Source organism: Nipponia nippon, unplaced genomic scaffold (assembly GCF_047370975.1).
Source record: "Nipponia nippon isolate SJK-2023a ecotype South Korea unplaced genomic scaffold, ASM4737097v1 scaffold_5, whole genome shotgun sequence".
Taxonomy (NCBI): Eukaryota; Metazoa; Chordata; class Aves; order Pelecaniformes; family Threskiornithidae; genus Nipponia; species Nipponia nippon.
Window position 1 is genome coordinate 44,332,851 of NW_028262369.1, and position 27,590 is coordinate 44,360,440.

The following is a 27,590-nucleotide window of genomic DNA, read 5'->3' on the forward strand; positions in this document are numbered from 1 at the left end:
CTTTAAGTTTTCAGATCTTCCAAGTGAAGGTCAAACTTAATGCTCAGCTCAGTGCTCCTATAAATACCGCTAGCATTTATTTTGATCAGAAATAAGCAATTTAGCTAAGAAAATTCAGAATCCAAACTGGCGTTTCAGAATTTGATTTTTTATTCAGAAAAATAACTCCAACAGAAGGCATTTTCTTACTTAACTCCTAAGCAGGGACATTTGGCACATCGTGACATTCATTTTAAGGAATCTGGAAGCTTGCCTCTGTGCAAGAAAAAACAGGCACTGCAGAAATGCTTCTGAACAGCCATGTTTTTAAAATTAAGACGAGAAAGTCATAACGGCTGCCTTTTGGGAAAGGAATGAACCTATCATTATTTAGATGACCGATGACCGTGTGTGTCTCATGCCCTTAAGGGTGGTTCTGCTCACAACTCTCAAAGATTCACTCCTCACGTTTAAATTTCTTTTTTGTTTCTCAAAACAGAATAGAAGGAAAAGAAATTGTGAAGATTTTGGGAAGTCGGGGGACAAAATGTTACAACAGAGCAAAAGCAATCTGAAAATTAGTTAGGTACATTGCGGAAAGAATCTACTGACATACAAATGCCAACCTGTTCCTGTTTGCACAGCAAACATTTTCAGAAGCTGTCCTATGTATCATTCAAACACTCAGAGTTCTCTTAAAATACATACATTTGGTTTTATACATCCATATGTAACTGAAGCAAAAAAGGATCCCGTTTTCAGAAAGTCAAGTACCAAGTACTAGAAAGATCAAGTACCACTAGCCCCAGCTGCACTTGTCAAATTTTTTTTAAATCTGTTTTTTTAGCTTGACACAGAAACTTTAGCACATTGATTTAGAAAACCTGAACATGCCCTAGATGGATAACTGTGGACTGCAAAGGCAAGAAAGGATGTTTAAAATAATGGAAATTTCACATGCAATTCCAACATCATGTCTCATTATTTATACTCAAAACCAGGTACTTGGCATTTAAAACTTTGATGTCTGCAGTTTGCTCTCTCTCAAAAAAGAGGCCTCTCTCCAGGACTGCACTGAAAGAAAGCGGAAGAGAGTTAGGAAGGTCACTGACTTTATAATAGTCATAGCCACATACATTTTGTGATAAATTAGAGTGAAAACTATTTTTCTTTCACTGACAGACCTTTGTTTCCCTTTCATCACGTCTTCCACCAAACAAGTGTTAAGGACAAGCTCTCGTGTTTTATACAATTTTAACTTCAAATGGTTATTCAGGCAACTAGTCTTCACCTGCAGTGACACGGGCAGCTATCTTTGTGAGAGTAAGGGATTTTGGAATTGTCTAGATTGAGAAGAGTCTCAGCACTTTGAACAAACGTTAGAAATGACTGAGTGCTAAATGTCTTATTAGGTGAATAAACAATAAACAATAATCAGGTTTCAAAAATACAGTTTTCATTTGTTTTGACAAAGTAATGAAATCTCATCATTTCAATGTAGTCTAGTAGGAGAAGTGGAGATATAAATTTTAAAAATAATGTTGCCTCAAAACTAAGAAGCTTCACTATGTTCTTTAAAATTGAGCAAACTAGAGTTTTGGCATATGAATTAAAAAGTGTGGTACATGAGGTGATGCTTTTTATAAAAGCATAAGGTATGAAAATTAACCAGTGTTAATTATCACATCTTTTAATGTGGTGCCATAGACAGGCATGGCATTCTAAAATGTGTATTTGTTCAAACAAGCACCTGCCCTGAGGAGCTAACAACTTACATTGTGCAGATCCTATAGATGAGCTATGAAGGTGTGTCCAGACAGTAGTAGATTATGTGCAGCATAAGGCTCTGAAAGAACAGGGACAAATCTTGGAAGATAAAAATCCATTATTTCACAGAAGTAATTACTTTGAGCTATACTTTTAATACTACCTTCTGCCTGCCCAGGGATGATTCTGCAGCAAGCACTAAGAGGAAAAAAGGTTTAAGAACATGAGCCCCACTTTGGAAACTGAATTCAATACTGTGAAATGTCATGAATCTTGTACAGGACCTAGGCATTTTTTTGTTGTTGAGCATTCACAGACTGAATAATTTTGAAGAGAACTTGGTCAATTAAGTATAAAAAAACATAAATGTTGTCCCTTCTGAAAAACAGATATACTGCAGTAAGAATACGATAGTCAAATCTCACCTGCAGTGTGCCTGAAAGCACAGCACAACAGGAGGCAGCCCTACCTTTCAACAAGTCTATTCAGCATAAATGGAATTAGTCATCTTGCTGACTACACTGTAAATTTCAGATACTGTACAGTACTGTACACTTCAGATCTGGGTACAGATACCGTATACTTCAGATCTGGGTAGAGATACTGTACACTAAAATAGTAATCATGGACAGCAAGATGGTAACTGTGCACAATATAACCCATGAAAACACACACCTATGCCATCCAGAATCTTTCACAGGTCTCAAATAAAATTCAAAAACATGCATTGCTGAAAACGTGCTGAGATTTTATTCATGAAGCATTGCAAAATTTAAATTACCTTACATGCAATTTCTTTTGTGCTCAGTATTGACTAATAGCATCTGCCTCTAAGATAAAAGACCTTACTCTCCATTTCTGCTACTTACAAGAAATAAATTTGCTGGCAAGAGAGGAGTTTTAAATTATTACATAACGTGACAGGGAAGTGGCTGATGCTGGCGAAGCAGGAACGGTCCAGCAAATGACGGAATAATCTTGCCTGCACGCACCCTCCTCATAATGCTACATAACCCTTCAGCTTTTTAAATTGAACACTCGTAATCTTCCTCTTCGAGCAATTTTTCTTTTCTGGGGCCTCTACCCTGATTATAGCAGATACCTCTTTTACTTCTTAACTGACAGTTCTTAAGCTACATGCAAAAAAAAAATTCAGGCTGATATAGACCTTCTTTGCATGGAAGCATCTGTAGGTGACTTTTGCCAAGAATTACGGCATTATATTAAGGAATGAAAAGACACTGTTGCTTTGACTGAAACAAACCTGCTTTCAAAAAGTATGACTACTGATTTTGTACAGGTTACAGCAAATAACTTATTTTGTTTGGGAAGACAGAACAAAAAACTTGCTTTCATTAGAAAATATTTGTGTTATAAAAGTAAAAAAGGATGAGTATGTATTTCACTGTTACCGCAATGTAGTTAAAATTTTTTATCCCTCAATAACACTTACTTGTGATTTTGTTTTTATGCTGCATGCTTTGCACATTTGAAGCATTGGCAATCTATGAAAATAACTTCTAGGAAATCCGAAAGGCATAGTATTTTGTGATACCTCCAGCTTTTCCATGAACTTGTAGTATCCCTAGCCTCATTCAGTCGACATACCTATACACAGACATTCAGACCACGTTTTAAGTATCCACTAAGTATAAAAATGTATATATCTTACATATTATCTGGTCTCACTGTCTTCATTTAGAAGTTACCCTTTCTTTTCTAGCAGGCATATCAAAAATTATATACTACTCTGATGCACTAAAGTTTCTGCAAACTCCCTCCCTTTTTATCAAAGAAAAATATTTTCAACTTTTAGCAAAAATTTTAAAAACTGTTTAAAAAATTAAATAGCTTAATTTTCTATGTTTACATAAAAATAAGTCCTTAACTTGAAGATGGATCACATGATGAATAAATAATAAGCAGTGAAAGGGGGTTGTTTTAAAGATAAAAATGAAAACATACAATAAAATCATCTATGATCCCTTGATCTTTGTTGCAGAATCAAGGTTATTAGTAAATTATCATAGGCAATAAAGATGGGAATCAAGTCCAGTCCCTTGTCAAGATGTCAGTCCTGCCATAATAATCAGCCTCCATCTTAAAACCTGTTTCTTTCCCTCCCCCCAAGAAAACTCTCACATATTCATCTTCCCAACAGTGAAAGTTCTCCTTCTATTTTCTGTTTCCAGTCTGAACGTGGATTATATACTCCAGCAAACAGTAGGTAATTTGTTAGGACATAAGCCACACCTGAAAGCAATAAAGGATATGGGTTGATGTTCCGTCTAACCCAGGATGAGTGTATTCTCTTGCACCCCAACTAACTGTGCAGCCTCAGGACTGAGCTGGTTCAGTAACCCCATCAGAAAGAAAATCACTTATTTCCCTGTCGCCACCACCACCTGACCAGTTTTCCATTATCTCATTGAAGCAACTTAGCTCTGTGACCAGATGATGGCTAGATTCAAACAAAAGGGCAGGGAGGGAACACCTGGGTGTTCCCACCAGGTGGGAAAAAGCACCACACCTTGTGGCAGCAGCCTGTAGTTACATCAAAGAATCACCAGAGCTCAAACTGACACCAGTAGAACACCCAGAGTTGGTTCTTTCTCCCAAAAATACCCCCCGACAAATACCCCTTACGCACTTAAATCCCAGCATCAGCTCTTCGAGCTTAGCTGATCATTCCGTGTTTCTCAGATGCCTGAGCCACGTGCAGAGTGATGTACAATTACAGGATTTAAATCAATACCACCAGAAATGGACAAACATCAAAACCAGCACACAATGCACAAGAGCAGTCAAAGATTTAAGTCTCCATCATTAAGTCTCATACTCTTTTCCTTTTGAGCCTTTCTCCCTATTTAACCTCTCTTCTCCCCAGGATCAAGAAAAAAAAAGGGGGAGAGGAAAAACTATAAGGCAACTGGTAGGGTCTTACAGAGGAGAAAAACAAACAAACAACAAACCCAATATTCAAATAGTAGATGTAGTGGCATTAAGTGAATTGCACTGTACTAAAATGATTACTGCCAGTTGCAAGACAACTGCTACTGACAGGGGTGAGATGTTATTCTGGAAGGAAAGCTGTGCTCTGTACACCCAGCTTTTGTTGTTGTATCATATTTCATGCAATTTGTTGCTGTCAAACCCAATTAAGGGAAAAAAAAAATCCAAGAACAGTAAACATGCTGCTTTATCACCTGAACTAAAAGACACGGTGCCTCATGCTCTCTCCTCTCCCCACATCTCCTATTCCAAATGGGCTGGTTAAAGAGTAACATCTAAGGTTAGTGGAACTGAGGCACATTTTCAAGGTATCAGGTAATGAAGTTACTATTTAATTCCTGCTTACACGCTAAAGCTTACGAAATGTGAGTTAAGAAAAGTACAAGACTGAACATGTCTTCTATTTACTTCCAGGTCAGCAAGAGCAGCAACGAGGCCTGAACTCAAGTGCTTTCTCAGAATCCTTTATAAAGGTACCTTACCTTTTTTTGTTGAATGAATTGATTCTACTGAAAACCCAATCAGGTCAATTTTTATACTGTCACTAGTTGGAAAGACTAAGTACTAAATAAACTCAAATATGAAATTGCTGAGTTGTTTCATTGTGATCTGCAACCTATTTCTTAGAACAGTCTCAGTACCATAGAAATGGGAGGTTAAGTGTGAAAGCAATGTTTTCAAGCAACTCGGTTGTAATCAGTAGATGTCCCAACATGGATATCTGATGTTTGTACGAGGCAGATTGGTAAAGCCTACTATAAAAACAGAATTTGCAAATATATGGATAAATATGATGTAAAGACCAAAAATACTTTTTAAAGGAAAATTGGGGACATTGTTTAGAATTCTTTGAAGTAGACAATGAACACGAGGATCAAGATTATATATTAATACGGATTAGCAAAATAATTTTAACAGGACTCACTATGAGGCTCTCTTCCAGTTTTCATGACATGAGAGGCAAAGTCCCCCCCAGATAAATAAGCAGCAAAAGGACAGGAAGTAAAAGGTTGAAACAGTAGTATTTTTTCCAACAGAAGGTTGTTCCCAAAAGGGTCACCCAACGTAATCTGTGCTCGGACTTCCGTTGTTCAAAAAATTAATAAGCAGTATTGAAATGGGAGTAAAAGTGGATTAGGTCTTGTAGAAAGTGCAAAATTATTTCTTTAAAAAGAACACTACTTGCAAAGAATTGAAGGAAGATTTCATGAACTGAAGTGCCTGTACAACAGGATTACAAATCACACAATAAGTTTGGCTGGAGGAACCTTTGGAGGTCATTTGGTCATACCTTCACGTAAGATGTAACTTAACAAATGCAAAGTTACATATTGGTTGAACATTCATAGACGATGATGGACTCTAAAACAGCTACCACCATACAGACAACAAATCTCGGAGTAATTGCTAAGTATTCTTTAAAATCAGTTCTTTAAGATCATAATCTAATTCTGCTCTGTACCAACACTAAGAAATTTCTCAGAGCACAGCACAGAACCAGAAAGACCGACCACTCTTGGACCTAGAAGTACGCACACAAGCAAACAGGATGGTCAGACGTACAGAAAAGCTTCTGTATCAGAAGAATTAAGCAGATAATGGCTCTTCAGGCTAGAAGAGAGATGACTGGAGAAAATATGACAGAGACAACTCATGACTGGCATAGAGACAGTGACCAGAGAAAAAGTATTAATTATTTCTTCATTTATTATTCACTTTCTTGATTCAAAAAATAGGAGGCCTCAAAGTAATAGGCAGCAGGCTTAAAACAAACAAAAAGTACTTTATTCACACAACTAATTATGAAAGTAACCATTAAAGGATGTTATGAATGCCAAGATTTCAGATTGGTTCAAAAAGTGGCAATGAAAATACGTGGAAGAAAAATTAAAGAGCTAAGAAACAAAAGCACAAGGTACTGGGAGAAGTGCCACAACATCTTATCCCATATTCTATCCTTAAGCATCCATTTAATAGGCTGCTGCTGAAGAAGGGATCCTGGGCTAGCTTGGCCTGCAGCCTAACTCAGCCTCATTGTTCTCTGCTCTGGGAAGCTCAGAGAGGTGAGCAGATTAAACACTCTCCTGAAAAGCAGCATCGGTTTCTCAGGCTCTTACCTCTGGCCCCTTTTACCAAGCTGTAAAACCTTCCTCAGGCAGAAGGTAGAGGCAGTTCTGGGAGCTTCTCTTCTGTGAATTTTCAGCAGTCTTTTTTCTCCCATGGGATGGTTGCTTTCAGTTTTACAATGTTTCCCAAATTCTTTGCGTGAGAATTACTTTGAAGTAGTGATCAAATACTGATTTAGTTAAATGAGTGAGCCACAAGAAAAGAAACCATATGCTTTAGAGTACTGTTAGAATTCAGTAACTTTTGACTATTTTTAATCATTCATTGCCTTATTATCTTTGTTTTGCCTTCTGAGAATAACAGTACCCTGAAGATTAAAATCAGATATAAAAACAGATGGGTAAATGCAACACTCCTCTTGAAGATGAATAAGAGATTTGTAAGTCCCAATAAACTTTAGCAAAATACCATGCAACTCCCTTCTACATGCCATGGTAACTAAAGGCAACTTTGGGCTGTATGACTTCTGCACATGACTTTTTCTTTTTTGTCCCTTCTTTTTTTTTTTTTTTTAAATAGTGCTGTGCTATTTTTTGTGTGCATGTGAAAAACACAAAACAGTGTATTTTTTGTTTTATTGATCACACTTGTATGCCCATTTTGTCCACTTTCACCTTAATCTTTTCCTTTTTTCCGCCTGCCAGCTCCCTTGTATTTATCTGTAAACAGTGCCGTTTTGCTTAGAACAGTCCATGTTGAGAGTGTTTGTATGCAGAAAAAGAGAAAGATACCGTAGGACTTTTAACCCACCTCACCTTAAAAATCATGCTAATACATGCTTGGGCATGTACTAAACACCATTATTTCTCTAAAAGAAAAATAAAATTATAGTTGCCCAAGGTATAGAGACAGTCCCAAAAATACATCCAATAAGACAAAAGAGCCTAAATTACTCAACTAATCTTGCAATCCAACCAGACAAGGATGAAAGAGTTTGACAGAATAAATGTATTTCACCCTTTGGCATCTGGGTCTTCTGATGTTTAATTAAAAGAAAAGGCTAAAGGCTATAGTCTTCTCTGAATGTTAGCTCACTGCTGAGATGCCAAAGGGACAGGCACCTTTCAAAATACCTCTCCCCAACAGGAATGTAAAAATAATTTTAATTTAAAATATAACAACCCAAATAAAAATCATTAAACTGCATTTGAAATGCTTCATTGGAAAACAAAACCCTGCTTTGCCTTCCAGAAATGCATTAGTGGAAAATTTCTTGGTGCAAAACATTAGACATGTTCTTTCTTGTATCACAACAAAGATGAATTTGGGAAGCAACAATAGCTCAGCACACGGCATTGGCACTGTAGTAAAAAAAGCAAAGGTCCTGAATGTAATATGCATTTTTAATAAATATGTGAGATAAATTAATTTGATCTCACAAATTAGGTCACACAATTCAGTGTATCTCTGAATTCACTGTTGCTGAGGTCCACCCGGAGGAAGCCGCCCCATTGACTGCTCCTAAGAACGTGGTGACCACAAAGAAATTCACTGACTCTGGTCTCAAACCCCAACACTGTCCCAGCCACATGATGTAAAACATGTCAAAACACATCTATCAATACTAAGAGCTGCTCAGGTTATAGCTGCAATCCAAGTCCTTGAAGGACTCCAGAACATTCAGAATGATACAACATGTCAGCAAGCAGTATTGCCTCTATCCTGCTAAGGAGTCTTCCTTTTGCAGCAGGCATGCTCCTAGCTGCCCTGTTAAACCAGTTCTTACCTGCGATTCACCTGGTTCACACAGATTCCTAGAGATATGCACTGTATACTTTATACGCACCTTGAACAAAGTGTTTAGATGCTGCGTAGGGAAGGAAAAAACATCAAAAGCCCAATAAACTCCCCCAAAAAGTTAAGCATATGTATTATATGTATAAGCAAAGCTCATTTTCGGTTCTGTAGCTTAATACATTACTGTGTAGAGAAATCTTTAGCTACTGAGCAAATCTAATGCTCCACAAACACTACAAAATTATCTCTAGGGAAAGCACGCAAAACTATATATACTTTGTTCTGAGTGTTAATTATTAGACACCCTTTATTTTCAACAGAAATAGACGTTTGAGTTCTTTCAAGTCTCTAAAATAGTAACGTGTTTTTTTTTTTTTTTTAAGCCATATAGGCTGCATTTTTTAAGCCATGGGTTGCATTTTTATCTATAATAGCAAATTGCAGAAACTAAATCAAAAGGACATAAATAAGCAGGTCATTCTGGTTAGTCTGCACGCAGCAAGTCTCCAAGTCTCCTGGTCAGTTACAGGATGCAATGGATGCTTTACTACTACAAACCTTATTAGGTTATCCCATACCAGTAAGCACTGGGAAAGACCTCAACCTTGTCAAACAACAAACTTTTCACTAGAGGAAGTTTTGTGAAGCATTTCTCTTTCCTCCAGTATTTCTTCAGGCTTTCCCCAATTTAATTTACAGTCAGCTGCTCCTTCATGTACACATTCATTTTGACCAGCCGTTAAAACCCATGGTTATGTTCAATGTAAACAGTATCTAAAGCTGAAAGGAATGTCTTATGTATACTCTAGTACTTCAGTCCATGCTGTCACATCAACCCCCCCAGAAGCTTTTCCACAGATATTGAACAGAGAAAGAAATAAGCCTGTGGGACGCTGAGCAAAGTCCTGAGGGAAGATGCAGAAACAAATGGCCTGTAATGGTTTGCTCTACTCAGTCTGAAAGGAAAGACAAGCACTATTAAAAGGGGATTGCTATTCACTCCTACATTTTATTGACAGCAAAAATAATTACATAACACTACCAAATGTCTCAGAAAAACACCTATTGATGATATTTCTTGATTCTACACACAAACTCCTTTACTAAAGGAGAAAATGCTACCTTGGTCTAATCCATCTTGATGAAGATAGTCATAACAGGAGATACTGTTAGTGACATCAGTCAGCTCCTCATTTCTCATGAGAAAACTAAATACTGGGGGCTTGCTTAATACTGGCTTTTTATTTTTGGTAGACCTTTTTCTGTGGCTTAAAACCAAGATAAATTCTTGTTCTCAACAACGACATTGATAACTAGTTAGTAATAGGCCACGAGAGATACAGCCAGATTCACAGGTAGCTGCCCCCATTGCTGCAATGGAGAAATAAATTCCTGAATGCCAGTTTTTCAGCACTGAGCTTCACGTTGCAGAAGGCTATCTTTTCTTATCCACAAAATTGGGTATTCTCTATACTGGGCTGAACGAGAAAGACAACAGTCAATCAGGACTACCAATGACTGCCTGGAGAGTTCATAAGACAAGAAAATGAGAGACATGCTTCAAGTTCTCAGTTAGAGTAGTTTTATCTGTAACAACTACATGCTTGGCAAAGAATTATCTGCAGGTTGGGATATCCCAGCATTTGCATTTGGGCCAGATTTTGGTTTTGGCTGGGCATATGGTTGGAGTAGCACTGAAATGGAAATCAGAGTGACTTGCATATAACAGAGCACACTGTGTCAGAATTTGTTGAAATATCTCCCAGTCTAATCATAGAATCATTAAGGTTGGAAAAGACCCTTAAGATCATTGAGTCCAACCATTAACCCAGCACTGCCAAGTCCACCACTAAACCATGTCCCTAAGCACCACAGCTACCCGTCTTTTAAATACCTCCAGGGATGGAGACTCAATCACTTCCCTGGGCAGCCTCTTCCAGGGCCTGACTACCCTTTCAGGGAAGAAGTCTTTCCTAATATCCAACCTAAACTTCCCCTGGCACAGCTTGAGGCCGTTCCCTCTCATCCTATCACTCGCTACTTGGGAGAAGAGACCGACCCCGACCTCGCTACAACCTCCCTTCAGGTAGTTGCACAGAGCAGTAAGGTCTCCCCTCAGCCTCCTCTTCTCCAGGCTAAACAACCCCAGCTCCCTCAGCCGCTCCTCATAAGACTTGTGCTCTAGACCCTTCACCAACTTCGTTGCCCTCCTCTGGACACGCTCCAGCACCTCAATGTCCTTCTTGTAGTGAGGGGCCCAAAACTGAACACAGGACTCATGGTGCAGCCTCACCAGTGCCGAGTACAGGGGGACGATCACCTCCCTGGTCCTGCTGGCCACATTATTCCTGATACAAGCCAGGATGCCATTGGCCTTCTTGGCTACCTGAGCACACTGCTGGCTCATGTTCAGTACACCTCATTCTTAACCGAAAAGGAAATTTAAACTGCCAATATTACACTATCCCCTAATTTTCACTATGAAGATGAGATGCAATCATTACCACAATACACAAACATCTGAATATTGTTTCACTGCTTAGTAATCAAACACATATAACAATGACACAACCTAGTCAAAAGATACCACAATCCAATTTCAACAAAATATGAAGCACACAGAAGCTCATTTCCCACTATGTCTAATTAAGTAAACATATCTCCAATGCTGTACTTCTCCCTGCAGAGATTTTTTTAACAGATATGCTTCAGGCCATAAAGTTATTCTCTTCAGAGCCTTTTCCTTATAATCTGTGTAAAATAAATATTACAGGATTGCTTCACAAAGCAAGCATGGACCAGACACCAACCAGAAATACAAATACCTCTTTTTAAAATTACTATTTGAACTTGGAACTCCCAGGCTGAAAAACAGCTTTGCCCAAGCTATTGCATTGCATACGTTACTTGTAAATATTGTGTCCGCTCAAAAAAAACGCCAGTCAATATTTTGCTTTCTTTGAAGGGAGAAGACCTGTTGGTTCTGTCCCTCAGTTCAGAACTAAGGCTCTCTAAGCTTTAATCCATCCTTATAAAGAAATTGGCTATTTAAGAAGTCAGGACATGCTCAGTGACATTCTTGCACAGATCAGATTTTGAGTTTAATCTGCAATGAATCTCGAGTATAAGGCTTCTAGTGTTCTATTTTTACCAAGTTTATCCTTCTGATATGAAATATACTTTCACACTTTTAGAGATTAAAGTTCCAATGTTTATACTAGCAGAAGCATTTAGGGTAAAACTAGTTTTAAAAACACCAAGATGCAAATCTATCACATTTAGACTCTTTATATCATTAAAAAAAGGGAAAGATAGCAAAACACACTCTGTTATTCCAACAGCTGAGAGAGAAAGAAAATAATTTTTACTCTTATTAAAATACATATAAAATTATTTCTATTGAAAACATTGGTTGAATTGCACCATCCTTCTCAAGAAAATATACAAAGCCTTAATTTATGCTTACGAATATACATATGAATGGTCTGTTTGTCATTTAAGTCAATAGTGCAAACTGCATGCTTAAAATTAAATACATGCATAAAAGTTTTCATGACATTCCTTACACAAGTTTAAAAAATGTTACATAATCATCACTCCATATGCCCATCCTAGGCAAAAACAGACACCAATCTAATCACTTCTCAAATACATTTAAGCAGAATCATGTTGTTCTACAGTAAAATGCAAAATCTAGACCAAATTTTTCCTGGCTTTATAGGTGCAGATGCATTTACGGGTTCATTCTCTCAATGGCTTTTACTATCTGCTGATTAATCCAAAGAAAGGTTATCTAAAACCTGTCTCCCCTAAAACTTAGTAGATGGACCAATTCAGGAGGACCACAGTCTGCAACTGGACCACAGCCTGAAGTCATACCGCACAACATAAAGAAAAGAAAGTCATATTTTCTTTTGCTTTCCAATTTGTTCTTCACTTGTACAGTTTCTGCACACATTTCTTTTTGTACGGTTTCTGCATATATTTCTTTTCTCATTACTGTTTCATTTCCCAGGAATTTCTCTGCCTCATCATTCATTAATCACTTTTCCTTCTACCCCTCCTTCTTCTTCAGCACAAAACAAATCTCAAGGAGGAAATTGCCACTGTCAAAACTTTTAACAAAACTTCAAGAAAAACCCAAATGAAACAGTCATGAACAACTTATTGCTTTTAGGGTACTTCAGCTAGATAGGTTCCTCCATCAACGAGCTTTACTAGCAGAAGACAAGAGAGAGTTTAACCCAGTATCATCACATTGTTTTGTTTAGACCATCCTTATACTCACAGCTTTTCATCAAACTTAAGTGACTTTTTCATTCAGGGCTAAGCTGTATCAGTAAAAGCTGAATTTGACTCTAACAAGCATAAAAAGAAAAGCACCACGCATCAACTTGACTATGTTATGACTCCTGTATTCATTATTCTTTACTAAAATAGCCAAAGACAGATGACAGAAAGAGACAAGACAGACCATGATGTTGAAAACTTTGTGCTAAAATACTTGCAGCCCAAAATAATTGTATTTACTGCTGAGATCAAACTCCATCAATATTTAGACACTGCAGATGCCTGTTATTGATTCAGAGCAAATGCCTGCTTTCCTAAACTAGTACCCATGCTTCAGCACCATAACATGCAACACAGGTAGCGGCAGCATATTAAACCTCCCAAAGACAAACCAGTCTGGGCATCGAACTTTTTTTTTTTTTTTTTTTTTTTTTTTAAGAAGACAGCACACTAAGATTTAAATGTTATCTCTGACTTTGACTACTTCTCTCAGCAAAAAGAGCACCAGGGCGCTAGGATTTCCAGAGATTTATATGTCAGTGTTCTTGAAAAGCTCTTAGGATCAATGCAGTAATGTACGCTTGAAATAAGTGATCTCTTACAACTGCTGCTCTCTGGATAGCATCTTCTGTCTCTCAAGGCAATGTGCAATCTGATGAGCAATATTACTTAGAATATGCAGAAGAGATGCCAAGAGTTTACCAAAGACATTCATGTGTTTGAAAGTTATCTCCACCAAGTTACAGCAGGATGCAGAATGCATATGCTGAAAAAATGCAAATAAAACAAGCCCACTTTGTTTGAAAACTGACAAAGTATACATGCGGAGCACATTAGTATGTAATATCTTTTTGATTATCATTTATGTATTTTTTAAAAAAATATGTCAGAAGCAATTCTGTAAGACAGATTTCTGCAACAATAAAGGGACCTGAACATAATGCAGATGTTCTGCATTTCCACTGGCTTTCAAAAATATAATGGGGACCAAGAACTTTACTCAATAAGAACTGTTCTGTGTAGGTAAATGGGGGGGGGGGGGCGGAACCATATTTTAGGCATTGGTTTCATACAGCTTTTAAACATGTATTTAATACAATGACTCTGGTGATTTGAACAGTACTTAGTCTTCAATAAAAACTAATTTTAAAGTATACTTATATATAAAGATCATGTAAATACTTCTATCGGGCTTCAACAGCAAGTAAACCCACCAGTATACTCCAAAGGTTCTCAAAGCTAAATTACTTAACCTTTTAGGAGTCTACATGAGACAGCTATGTTTAAAGATCTGGACCTATAAGGACTATTCTGGAAGCACCCATTACACTTCACTGCAACATATACTACTGAATGGGAAGAACTCAAACAGTCCCACTTGGAAAGTATTCTTTTCTTCTTCTGCATGATTTAATTTATATTCTTGATGTTTCCCCCTCTGACTGTATTAATTTTCAGAGTTACAGGGTGCTCATTTTTTTCTTCTTTCTTTAATGACTTCAGTCAACAACACACAGAACAATTTAGGAGTTATCATGAAGCAATTCTTTTTGCTAGAGGGAACAAAGTGACGATATGTGTTCCAAAACAAGTCAAAGTTATGTGAGTAAGAAAGGTGTGGTCTGCTTCAGCTAGTTACAACATTTAGACTTTCAGAGCCAAGGCAGCTGCAATGCTAGTGGCACAACCAGCATTCCTACTTTTTGAAAAGTGCTTAGGTCTGCCAGGCTATAATGTGGCCCATAGAGTTGCCATCCTGTTTAATGTTTGACTCCAACTATTCTCAGGTGTCCAAAACTAGAAATATTTAATAATCCACACCTTAGCTTTATTCCAAATAATATCTGCATAACAAATCTCCAGTAATTAAACTATACAAGAAACATAAAGGACAGAAATGTAATTACTGTAAAAAATGACACTAAAAATATCACACAGTTACACTGAAAACCATTGAGTACTTTACACAGACATATAATGGGTCTCCAGAGGAAATGTTCACCCACTCGAGTACACAGTCTATAAGCAAGCATTTACTTTCTTAAGGGCTGCTGCTGCCATGATTCCACAAAAGTGTCTACTATAAACTAACGGGAAGAATAAAATCACTTTGAAATTCTACATAAAACTGCAACTGGTTTATGCCTTTTAGAAGAGCAACTCATATTCAATACAGCTAAGCACTGAGCACCACTACAGTTAAGAGAGTTGAGATTACCCACAACTTTGCAGATCAGAATGCAAGCTTTATAAGCAACTGTCTGCTTTTCATCACTTGGTTATTTCTTTTAAAACTGCAGAGTACAGTAGGGTGGGTCATGTTAACCAAAAGCCCAGAGGCATTTTGTTGTTCAGGTAGAACTGAAGCACTGCTTAAAAAAACAGGGGGGAAAAAAAAAAAAAAAAAAAATCAGAGTTCAATCAGCTGACCTTATCTTTGAAATCACAAACACAGCAATCACTTTAGACCTTCACGACTTTAGCAATAAAGTTCTCAACATTGCGTGCATTACAATAGCTTTCATAATGCAACTTAATAAAGTGTGTTACAGCTTTCTCACTCTTTTTATTTAATGTTTAACTATGAAAAGTCATGACACAAACCTGGGTCCACGTGTCTAGAATTTCTTCTAATTCCATTCGTTCGTTTCTGCATAGCAAAAATACAAATCAAGGACGTAAATAAACATGTTTTCATGTAGGCACACTGCACTCCTGTCATTCCCACAATCTACTAGGCAAAGCTGGTTTTCTTATTTCCCCCAACCACCACCACAATTATCTTATCTTGTAGAAAGATCATACTTTGAAAAATAGTCTTAGTAATGTAGACAGTTTTTTCATGTATCCCATTTTTTCTGACACCAGGCTGAAAAGATTCTTAATCCATAGCTTTATTCATACATCAACATCTTTTGATACCAAGAACAAATTTATTTTTTAATCATTTATGAATCGGATGGTGGAAAAATATGCAGTTTGGCATTATCTGCCCCAGATAATTTCCACAAACACAAAAGTATCAACGCTGCTTGCATTGCTTTAATAAGGTAGAAACTTTCACTATTCACTGTTACTATTTCGTACTTAAGGTAGTTAGAATCTCCTATGCAATTCTTAATTTCCTCATTTTCTGGGCAAGTACTTAAATATACTTAGTAACTTGCCTCCCTCTTTCTTTTAAATTTGGATGAACCAGAGCTGTGAGAAATCAGAAACTCTCTGACAAGACTGAGACTTTTTTTTTTAATGTATTTTATACTCCAAGACACTTAATACAGATCCCTGAAAATTTCAATGTGAAATATAGCATATCTGTGAACTACTGATCTGCTTTTGCAAACTTGTTTTAACTGGTAGCTTGCATGAAGGTTCATGCATTTATTTATTTTTTAATCAAACCAAGCAGAGAAAAGCCTGTTGCATAACAAAGGGAACAATTAGGTTGCTCCAATTCAGTTGCAGTTGATATAAGCTGATGCAGGACACACACAGAGGCAAGCCAGAAAGCAGTAACCTGAGGCACAACCAAATTACTAAGCCCTGTAGCAAGCTGACAAAATGAAAAGCTTGGTTTAAAAACAGCTTTCAAACTCTTGAGTCTTTGGACATATTCTCTCTGTACCCCACAACTCTAATTAAAGAAACGATGCAAGTTTTGTTTCATCTGCAGTGGAAGGAAAAAAAAATTTAAAACTACTGCTACAATGAAGGTGATATTACTGAATAACAGCAAAAGGCTCAATTATATCCTAGTTATTTTTTTTAAATGGAGGCTGTATTGCTGATAAGGACTGATGCAGAGTGGTGAGTAACTGCAGATTTGCACAAGAGAGGGAAAGGGGCAGGAGTGGGAAAAGCAAGCACAAAGGAAGATACAGAAATGTTTATCTGGAATGAACACAAAAATACAATAATTCTGTGACAACATAAGTCATATACACCAAAGGACTGGATGGAAAACAATTTTAAGGAAATAATTCTTGAGCTGTATGAAAACATGCTCAATACTCTTAAATACATTGCAGTACCAGTAGATTTTATTACATTACTGGTATGAAATCTAAATCCATGTTTTCCAAAATGACAGATCCTCATCCTCTAGTTTCCTTCTGCACAGACAGAATTAAAGTAGGCACTTAAACAACAGTTTTGGTAAAAATGAAAGCAATCCTGACATTCTGATCAACTCAATAGTCAATACCAAATCAATAGCTCCAGAAAGGAAGCCATTTTTTCCTCACAAAAAAGATTTACGAATCAAGCTAAGGGGTGAGAAGCTGAGGAGCAGAAGGGATTAGATACAACCAGTATACATATTTTCTTCATCCAGCCACAGTATGTTCACCACAGTTAGCTTTACTGAGTCTGGCAACCTCATCCACAAGGTAAGCGATCCGTTTATGGCTCCCCAGTGCTGCCCGTCAGCTGCAGTACTGGGAGACTATTAGGCAAATGGACCATGCTGTACTTTCCCTATTTTAGAGTGCCCTCACTTAGCAGGTATTCCTAGGCAGAGACATGAAAAGCCGGGCAGTGTGCGGCAGGAGGCATAGCTGAGGGAGCAGCAAGGAAAGCGGGCCCGTGGCAGTATCCGGGACACAGGCACGGCCGATGGCAGTGCAGCCCCCTCCTCAGGCGGAGCCACCTCGCCCTTCCCCGCCAGGCCCCGTGAAGCCGGTGCCTGCAGCTGCGGCCTGTGCCTGCCTGAGGGCCACAGCCAAAGAGCTCGCCAGAGGGTGGCCTCACCGCTGTCTGGGGTCACGGCCATGCCAAAACAGCTCAAACATCAGAGAGCATGGAGGTGGTCAGCCCTGCACACAACTACCCCCTGCACCAGTCACGTCAGCAATAACATCCCTCCGATTTCATTACCTGTTTTAGTAATAGCACCAAACATACACATGCTTATGGAGAGAAGTAACGTACATGCTCATACGTAGTTCACAACCAGCGTGTCATTTAAGCAGTTAAACTACCATAAACTTCTAACCTAAAACAGATGCTAGAAACCATAATACTGTATTATAAGTGCTGCCTCTCTCAATAATAACCCAGGGTAGCTTGGAGCCTTCTTGGGCTGACAGCAAGGTACACTATGTGTACCACAGTGGCTCCTCTGTACAGGGCTCATTTTACCATTCTCCCCAGATTATATAAACTCCATCACCACTGGATAGCTCTGCAACTAAAGCCTTTTTACATTAAGAGGCAAACACTGCCCTGCCGATCCTTCGTCACCCAGCAGTCTGATGTGGCAGAGATTGGTACACTAGCACGTTACTCCAGCAGGACTCACTAGCATTAAAAAAAAAAAAAAAGTTTACTTTTAACTCTACTGCCAGATTTGGTCCAGGAATAGTAAGGATCTAGACATCAGTTGTGAAGCAATGTATGTTTTTTACCTGTAACTTAAAAAAACGCATCTCCACCCCTTCCAGTGCCCTCAGCATTAAGCCATATCAACTGAAAATTGACTCCCACTTTGAACAGAATACATTTATATTCAATTATGAATACCTTGTTTCTTAGACAACTTCAATTTTCCACCTCTCTAGAGAAATCTGTTGTTAAACGCAGAAGAAAAGCATACCTGCTCCAACAGCACATGCACAAAGTAAATAAGGAGCTCTTATATCACTGACAAAACAAACATCACACGCAAAGGAAAACAAATCCTTACCTCATGTTTCAGGTTCCCGTGTTCTGAAACATAAGTAAAAATTGGCATTATTGGCGATTGTATATTGTACGCTTTTGATATCGCAATCTCAGTCTGTGCTGTGTTGCATTACAGAAAACACTGCTGCCTTCTTTCGCTACCTGAAACCTGCAGCCGCCCCAGCAGCCCGGGGCTGCGCCAGGTGCTGTTGTGCAAACCCTGCTGCGCTCTCCTCCCCGCTCATTGGTCCTGCCGGGCAGCACCGAGCCAGCCGGGACAGGCCCCTGGCTGCACCTCACGCTACGCTGCCCAACGGCGGCACGGCAGCCTGGTCCGCTGGACTGCACAAACTTCTAGAACATTTCAAAAATACTTTATAAACATTGACTCGGAATTCAAAAGCTACAGTTCTTCATTGCGAGTCGAGTTTACACCTTCTCTTGTCTCTGTCTTTTCATAGCATGCCAACGTATATCAAGATAAGACGTACGCTTTTAGCTTCAAAATTTTCTGTATTTCATGTCTTTAAGTTCAATTCAGCATTGCATTAGTATACCACAGACTCCGAAGCCATTGGTGTTTTATTTGCCTCTTTTGCTATGAATTTTCTTGAACTATTTAAAAATGAGGAAAATGAAGTCCTGTGGGTGATCAGAAGGACCGCATCAAGACAGTAACACTTTTACACACACACACCACCACACATCCCAAACGACACAAAAAGGGGTATTTTTTTTTTTTTTACATTTTTCTTTGAATGTCTGATGTGATAACAGGTATTTGGGTGTACTCTAGATTTTGGTTCGGTGCCTTATCGAAGCACACACAGCTGTATTTAGCTGCGTGCACTCTCTAGGACTGCACACGCTGTTGAGGCACAGCACAAACTGCACAGGCCTGGTCTGTTCTTCATCACATTTGAAAACTTTTACTGTAATATTTTGTAAACAGTAAGCCATACTCACAGTAAATCAACTAAAAAGCTTTAACTGCAAGTCGATTTTGTTCTGCTAAAAAAAATTACATTAAATAGTACAGCGTGGGGAAAAAAGTCTTTGGCTTTCTAGCATTTTATGCAAAGATGATAAGGCATGCCGAGACCAAACACGCCAGCTGAGGACTCTGGGCGAGGCTGGGGAGGCACAGCCTGTTTACGACTGGCAGAGCTCTCTTCTCACGTACGCTTTCAGTCACTGTTTCCTCTCATACAGCGCACCAAAGACTCATCATCATGTCACCCACAGAAAACACTTTTATGATTATAACCTTTCCAAAAGTATTAATTTGCATTTGTATAGTGAGCAGAGAGAAGAAACATAAGCCCGCCCCAAAGGAGGAGATGCAGGTAGACTATGGAGGTTTTCTAAGGAGCCTGAGGGAATTAATTGTTTAAGTGCTGCTGAAATTCAATATAATTTTGGTATTTACTTTTGCAATTTGATAGGCCTTTCAGAATTTTTGCCAAAATCTGAATAAAATCAGCTTTTTTGAACCTTTCATCTCAGCATTATAAATGATTTCAAATGAAGTCATTTAGGTAAGCACTTGCACAGGGGGCCAAAATGTCAAATCCAGACTTATGGGGTTTTTTTGTTTGTTTGTTGTTTTTTTTTTTAAATGGCCTATATTTAGTTCTGCAGATCACTTATCAAAAAAGTGAAATGGAAATGTCATTCTATCCTCCAATGGGAATGAATGAATCTGGTTTTTAATGGCTGCTTTTGGCTATCATTTTTACCTCTAGGTAATAGCCCAAACCCAACTAGACAAATGAGTTCCATTTGGTGATTGCAGCATCCCAACACTTTTCATAATAAATAATTAAGAAACTCATTGATCAACTTTCAGTAATTGGATGCAAGAAATCACTACACAGGAAGGTAATAAATACTCCTGATAATTTGCATAAAATAAATTTCATTAAAAGGGAGGTGGGGGGATTGGATTAAAAATGAAGCCCAAAACTTTGCCAACACTGATGGACCAAAATGCCATTTGTGACTTCACTATTAACACTTCAGGAAAATATCAGTAACTGTATTTCCACATAAAAGCCTATTAAAAAAAAAAAGATTTATGCTTGTCTTGTTATTTCATTACAGCTTAAATATTCCTCTATTTCAGAATATTCTGTATTGAATTACGTGAATTGCTTCCTCATGAGAGATCTTTTTTCCAAATGTTACACAAGTATAAGAGCAAAAAAACCCACTCCTTTCTATTTATTTCTATTTTCAGAAAAAAATGGGGAAAATATCTGATATCCACCAGCAGATATTTTACAAATGACAATTTTAATCCAGGTTCCTGCTCATCGCCAGTGAAATTATCAAGTGAGTGAGTTGTCAGTTCTGACAGCAAACTACTTTTACTGCCATAGTTCAGCACAATTTTTAGGTTTTTTGTTTATTCACTGAGGCCACGATACCATTGGGTCACATTTTGATGATTATATTTTACTACAAAAGCAACAGGAGCACCAGCTGGCCTCGATAAGTGAGGGAGCACAGATCGGAAAATGGGAATAAGCTGCTCCTCAGGGATGCAACAGAGCAGCTGGATTTACATGCTAACTAAATGGAGAGTAAATAAAAAGGATATGTAGTAAACTACTCACCTTCCTATTTCAAAAGAAAATTCAAAATATTTAAAATGCAGGAACTATAAAGTGAGCCACTTTGAAGGAGCTGTGGGACTACCTGCTCTTTTCCAGTCATTTAGCCAGTCATTGCATAATCAGAAAAGCAAATCGTGACCTAGAAGTACCATAGTGTAGGACTCTGCACAAAATATCAAGCCCCCTAAGTGACTTTTGTTCAGATTAAGCAAGGATGGTTAGTTAAATAATACACCTCAACCTCTGTTGTAGTTAAATAAAAAGTGGCACATCTCCAATGAACGTTCTGGGATTTGAGCATTTACTTGTCAATGCTGTTGACATGGCACATTTGGAGGAGAGCCAGCAATTTTGCAACTATTGATCAAGCCAGCAAAAAGGTAAACAGAGAAACCTGCTGGTTTCTTTTTAGATGTCAAAATACATGCTTTTTATGAATAATCTCTAATGTGCTGTAGCAAGCAATTATTACATAAATAGCATGGACTATATTATTGGGCATACACATTACCACATGAAAGCAACTCTAAACTTAACCCATTCATATGGTAACATTTTCTTTCAATTTCATCACACAGTTGAAGAAACTTCTTTTCTACCTAAGGAAATGTAGTACTTTTTCAAATGGAATTATCTGAAGGAGAAAGGAATCATGCCTAAGTTAACTAAAAATTACTACAAAAATGCCCAGTTAATGTTTTTCTAATCCATTTATGCCCTGATGAGAGATGCTTCTAACATGCCCTGGGAACAGCGATACAAAGAAGAAAATTTCGTGGGTTTGGCACCATATTTAAAATATTCAAAACATTTTCAGATTCTAGAACCATTATTGGAGGCTCATCTAATTGAAATATTCAATAGTCTGTGGAACCAGCAAACATTTGCCTGAGAATACTTAATTCAATATAATTGGATGGACTTGGGAAAATTCCAGTCTGGCAATAGAAATGGGTTGTTAATTCTGCTGTTTTAGACTAGGAAACAGACTGGAGTTCTGCAGTATGTTCTGGGCAGAGTGATAGTGCAGAAATTGCAAGGGCAACAGAACAACCTGTACAATGAAAGTGGGAATAATGAGGGAGACAACTTCTCCCTTTGTCTCCTAAAGGTGTGTCTCACTCTTGCTCGCTTACCAAAGGTCCCACTCTTAACCATTCCCAAATATAAACCCTTCCAACCCGTGGGAGGGCATCACCAGATAAGTAAAATTGTCCTGTGCCTTGAAATAAGGCATAGGAGTGCAGTTAAGAAGGTGGAAGAGGTAGAAAAAGAAGAGAGACCTCCACATCAGCCACTGGAGAAAAGAGCAACACATATGTCCTTATAAATGGCCCTGTCAGAGAAATATGTGCATCCATTTTGTAATCCTCGTGTTTAAGGATTTTGTAAGGCCTTGTGTTTAAGACTGCACTATCAGACTTGAAGGAGTTCATCAGAACATTAGCAAAAAAGAGGGGGCACGGAGGATTTCAAGTCACAGAAAAATTAAGTGATAGGGCATAAAAGTAAAATATATGAAAATGCAGAGGACTACTTGAGCATATACAGGGCAGCATTTCAGGAGAAAAATAGTTAAATCAATAATGACATAAATGAGCACAGAAAACTTCAACCAGCACTGCCAATTTATGGCAACAAGGGCAGGAACAATAAAAAAAAAGGGGGGGGGGGGGGCTAAATGCAGACATTTTGTTCTATTAATTAATTCAACTTATTAGCTCTGCATCTTTTAGCATTACAACTTCTACAGTCTGTTGAACTGGCCTTCTTTGAAGCAAAACATCTGAAGAGCTAGCATATGTTTGTGTATAAGGCATAGCATGACAACACAGCAATTTATCTTCAGATTTTGTCAATGTTTCTCATAACTGTATCATCTAAATCTGACACATTAAATTTGTCATTGTAAAGGTTTCACCTGTCTTTGGATGTCTGTCTTTTGAATTTTCACAAACTGTGACTTGAAATGCAATACAAAAAGATTTAATCCACTCAGGGAGGTTCTAAGCATCATTTCAAAAAGGCTAGCAAAAACATCTGCTCAGTGGTGTAAAAAGAAAACAAAATCTTAAACTGTACAAAACCAGAAAATGCTGAGGGAAATTCAAATGCCTTTAAGAAACCTAATGGTATATTCATTGCAGTGTTTTGAATTCTGATCACCTCTTTTCAAATAGACCTCCAGAAACAGAAGAGGTCTACAGAATGGGAAAGAAAATTGAGGCATACAAAAAGTTCCACTTATGAAGAGATAGTAAAAAAAATTTAAGACTATTCAGTTCAGAGACTATACTAATAAGAGGTCATGAGAAGTTATAAAATACTTTATCATATAGAAGCAGTCAGTCAAGACTTCCACTGACTCTTCTCACAAAAACCCATGAAGTCACAATGTTAACAAAAAAACCTCACAATGTTAAATTAAAAAGGTAAAAAGGTCAAACATAACCAGGATAAGATACGCAACCTACAAAAAAACCAACAAAAACCAAAGCCAAACAAAAACTTTACAAAAGTCACTGCTCCAAAACTTCTGAAATGCAGTTAGATATTTCTATCAACAAAAATAGGGAAGCTATGCAAAAGCATTAACAAGATGTAAAAACTCTTAGAAGACTAATAGAATGAAAAGAAAATTTAACAGGATTAAGAAAGTAGCATCATTCCTGGGCATTGTCTACCACACAGAGGATTTGCACTTCCCTGTGAAGGATGTGGAATCAGCCACTGGCAGAATGACAAAACACAGACCACACATATATCATGGGATACATATATATTCCACGTCTGTGGCCATAACTAATACCACATGACTAGGGAATAATAATGTCCAGTTTTCTAAAAGGATGATTATGTTTCATGTCCATTATACCTTGTGAAAAAGGCTGTGATAATCCCCTGGAAACAAAAGAAATACATAGCAATACAATAAACGTTCCAGGCATTTTGCTACTATCTAAGCATTCCAGCTATGCTCCACAATTTCTTATCTAATAGCACTCTCAGGCCACCTTTGCTAATTTCCCACAGGAGCAGCAAACGACACCACTAGAAAAATCAAATTTATCATAAATTAACTTCTCTACAGATTTCAAAAGGAAAAGCTTCAAAATTAAAACTATGTTAGAATTTCGTGCATGTAAGAACATACTTTTCCACAAAATGCAGTGAAAATGTTGAATTTTACATGCTATCTTTGTGTCTGCATTCCTTTAATAACATTTCATAACTTAGCATGCATGGCAGACAACTTATGGCAGACCTCATATCTCAGCGTAGCTCTGGAAAAGTGAAAAAACATAGCTCCAGAATATCATTCACACTCAAGTTGCACAAACCAGTATTTAAAAGAGTCTGAATTGTTCCACCCCTTTCTGGACCATATAGGGAAGCAGGAACTGGTAAAGCTCCTCCTTAAACCTTTCCTTACTCTCTGCACATTATGAATGGGCAGCACTGCTCAATCAACACTTCTTTCTTTAAAAAGGCAAATAAAGAGTAAAAATGGAAATCAGTAGAGAAAAATCTCAAGATTTCCCTTCCGACTCATTGGCCAAAGTCCCTCATCAGGTAGAGAGAGGACACATTTTCAGGAAAGCGGGCAAAACCATTTGACCTTTCCAGACTCATCCATTCGTAGAGCAAGGGGCAGTATGGCAAGAACAGCAGTTAAGAGTTTGCTTTGGCAGCTATGATCTACTCTCAGAACAGGCTGTAAGGAAGCCACAGCCTAGCACCTCCTGTCATTCTGCCTCATGAGCAGGTGGAAGATACACAACTCTGCTAGCTTGTACTAGAGCTACAGAAATCTGGGAGCCTTTGCATAGAAGAAAAACAGACTGAAAAGAAAAAGAGAAGTTTGAAGGGAAGACAGAGAGCAGAACACCTGGATGTAAGCTAAACACTTAACACAAAACAGTATCTTAACAAGCCAGTTGCTTCCAACTTCACTAAGAAAGACTCAGTACAGCATCATTTTACAAAAATCAGGGCAATGATTTAAAGTAAAATCCAAAATAACATTCTGCTCCTTTGAAGTTGTAAAATGATAATTTATTCCACTTACAAAGAAGAGGAGATGTGATGTTTTTCTTTATTTTGTTCCCTCTAGCATTACTTAAGTATATATGCAGGAAAACCGCAAGAGATCAGACCTTATTTTATCCAGGCGTTTATGGTCATTCTTAGTGACACACATTGCACCATATGTGTCCACAGATCTTTACAGAGGAATAGAAAGACAAGCTCCTGCCTCCTGGGGTGCCAGCTATCCAATTAAAATAAAAACTACAAAAGTGATTAAAACAGAAGGTGCAAAAGAAAGAAAAAAGTAGAAGTAGGGGTGGTTTATACCACAGAAGATAGCTCTCTTGTGAAGAACAGTATGTGCTCGGTTTTCCACTCAATTTAAATGTAATTGCTTTAAAATATTCCATTTTTAATATAATTTTAAATATTTCTTTTCTTTAGAATATCCGTAGGACGTCCTATAAAGAAAACTGTATTCAAAAAACAATTTCAATGAAAAATACTGTGATTGCTCGTATCATTTTCAGATCTACAAAAAATTATTTTTAAAAAGTCCAGACTTGGAGGATAGCATGGAAGATCTCCAATACAGGAAAGCAACTGAGAAAATAAATTTCACTGACTGCAGCAGAAGTCAGTATCTGCCATCCTGATGACTTCATGAAAGAATGAAGCAGACAAATAGCACAGTGAGCCAAAAGCCAAGCAGAAGTCAGGAAGTAACACAAACAGGGACAAAGACAGAAACAAGCTTATACAATTTTGAAAGGAACAAAAAGCTAGAACCAAAATCTTGAAGCAGCAGCTCAGTGAAGCGCAGCAGATGAAGTCATGATGTGATTCAAGCACTGGGAGAGAGATTCTCTCTGCAACAGCATTTTGCAAAGACTGTAGATAGTAACATCAAAAAGAAAATAACCCAATGGGGAAGGCTGCAGTAGCTTATGGGAGATACGCGAGACATGAGAATCTTCACAAGCTATTATGAAATAATTCTGGAAAGGAACGTACGGGTTTTAGAGAAGTGAGAAGGACAATTAATTAGAAACTTCCCCAACATATACAACTATACTTTCCAGAAATCATGTATTCCAATGGCTTTTCTCTTTCAAACACATTCAAACAACAGGAATTGAAACGTATTAATGGGGAGGGAAATTCAGGGGCAGGGGTGTGGGTGGGTGGGTGTGGGTGTGTTTGTTTGTTTGTTTGTCAGTTGTCCCCCCCATCAGCACCAAATCATCTCTAGAAAGAAGAAAGAATAGTTAAGGACCTGGACAGAGGGAAGAGTCAAAAATGGCCCTACAGTTATGTGCCTAGGTGGCTGGAGTGTAACAAACTCACTGCCACCAATTGAATAGGTACAGGAAAGGGAAGGAGGGCAAATGATGAGAGCTAACATTTGGCATTAGCAGTGGGAGATCCAGAAGATGACAGAGAGAGAATTAGAGATACAATACTGAGCAGAAAGAGAAGAAGTCAAATTTGGTGTCATCTGAGGGAGACCAAAGAGTAGCTGAAGTCAAAAGAGTCCTTAAGGTCCCAAAGAGCAGAAAAAGAACAGGGGAAGTGCAAAGTGACAATGGCCAGGGAAGAAACTCACAGAGTACAGCAATCGATTAAAAGAGGAAAAAAATGGTCCTTAGATGTGGGAAGTAGAGAGCCATCAATCACCTTTTTGTGAATATTGTGAGTGGACAGAAACCATGGAAACCAAAGAGATAAAAGAGGAAGCTGAGACAACACAAACAAACAGCTTTACGAGCTGAGAGGAAAATATGAAAATTGACATAGACATAAAGGGAGAACCACATGGATGATAGATGATATGCCGTACAGTAGGTGTTACATATGAGCAGTCTACGATTAAAACGAGAGCAATTCCTTGTTGTATATGACATTGACGAAGAAATTGGGTTTCATCTATAACATTTCTCTCCTGCTTTCAAACATTTCAATTTAGTAGCAATAAAAAGCCCTATGAATTCTAAATGCAATTCTAATTGTGCTTATAAATGGTAGTTTCAGATGTATGTATGTTACAATAAACACAAATTAGAGGTAAATTAAACCTTAATTATATCTAGCAAGTTTTATGTCCTAATTAAAAATGGTATTCTAACAATAAAAATGACTTACCACCTGAATTAGCTCTGCCACAATTGTCTAATCTTCCTAAACATTCTTTGTGTGCTCCAGCGCCACACTTAGAACATAAATAGCCTTGATAAAATGTTCCCCTGTAAAATAAAATTAGGTAGTGATACATTAGAGGTGATAAATTCCACACATAAAGGAAATAAGAGACATGGCAGAAGGTATTAGAAGTCATTCGCTGTTCTGCATGACGGTCCTTAAAGGCTTGAC

The 27,590-nt window shown here is 37.9% G+C and overlaps 1 protein-coding gene across 5 annotated transcripts in view; it reads right to left on the reverse strand.

Moving 5' to 3' along the window:
* VAV3 (vav guanine nucleotide exchange factor 3) overlaps positions 1-27,590 on the reverse strand; it is a 179,692-nt gene that overhangs the window by 44,395 nt on the left and 107,707 nt on the right. For 3 of the 5 annotated variants that reach the window (XM_087732765.1, XM_087732761.1, XM_087732766.1), the window contains exons 17-19: positions 27,363-27,463; positions 18,596-18,618; positions 15,517-15,562 (exon numbers count right to left, since the gene is read on the reverse strand). In XM_087732765.1, coding sequence (XP_087588891.1) covers positions 15,517-15,562; positions 18,596-18,618; positions 27,363-27,463 — 170 coding nt within the window. The remainder of the gene's footprint in view (positions 1-15,516; positions 15,563-18,595; positions 18,619-27,362; positions 27,464-27,590) is intronic. The other 2 variants (XM_087732762.1, XM_087732764.1) reach the window with 2 other exon arrangements.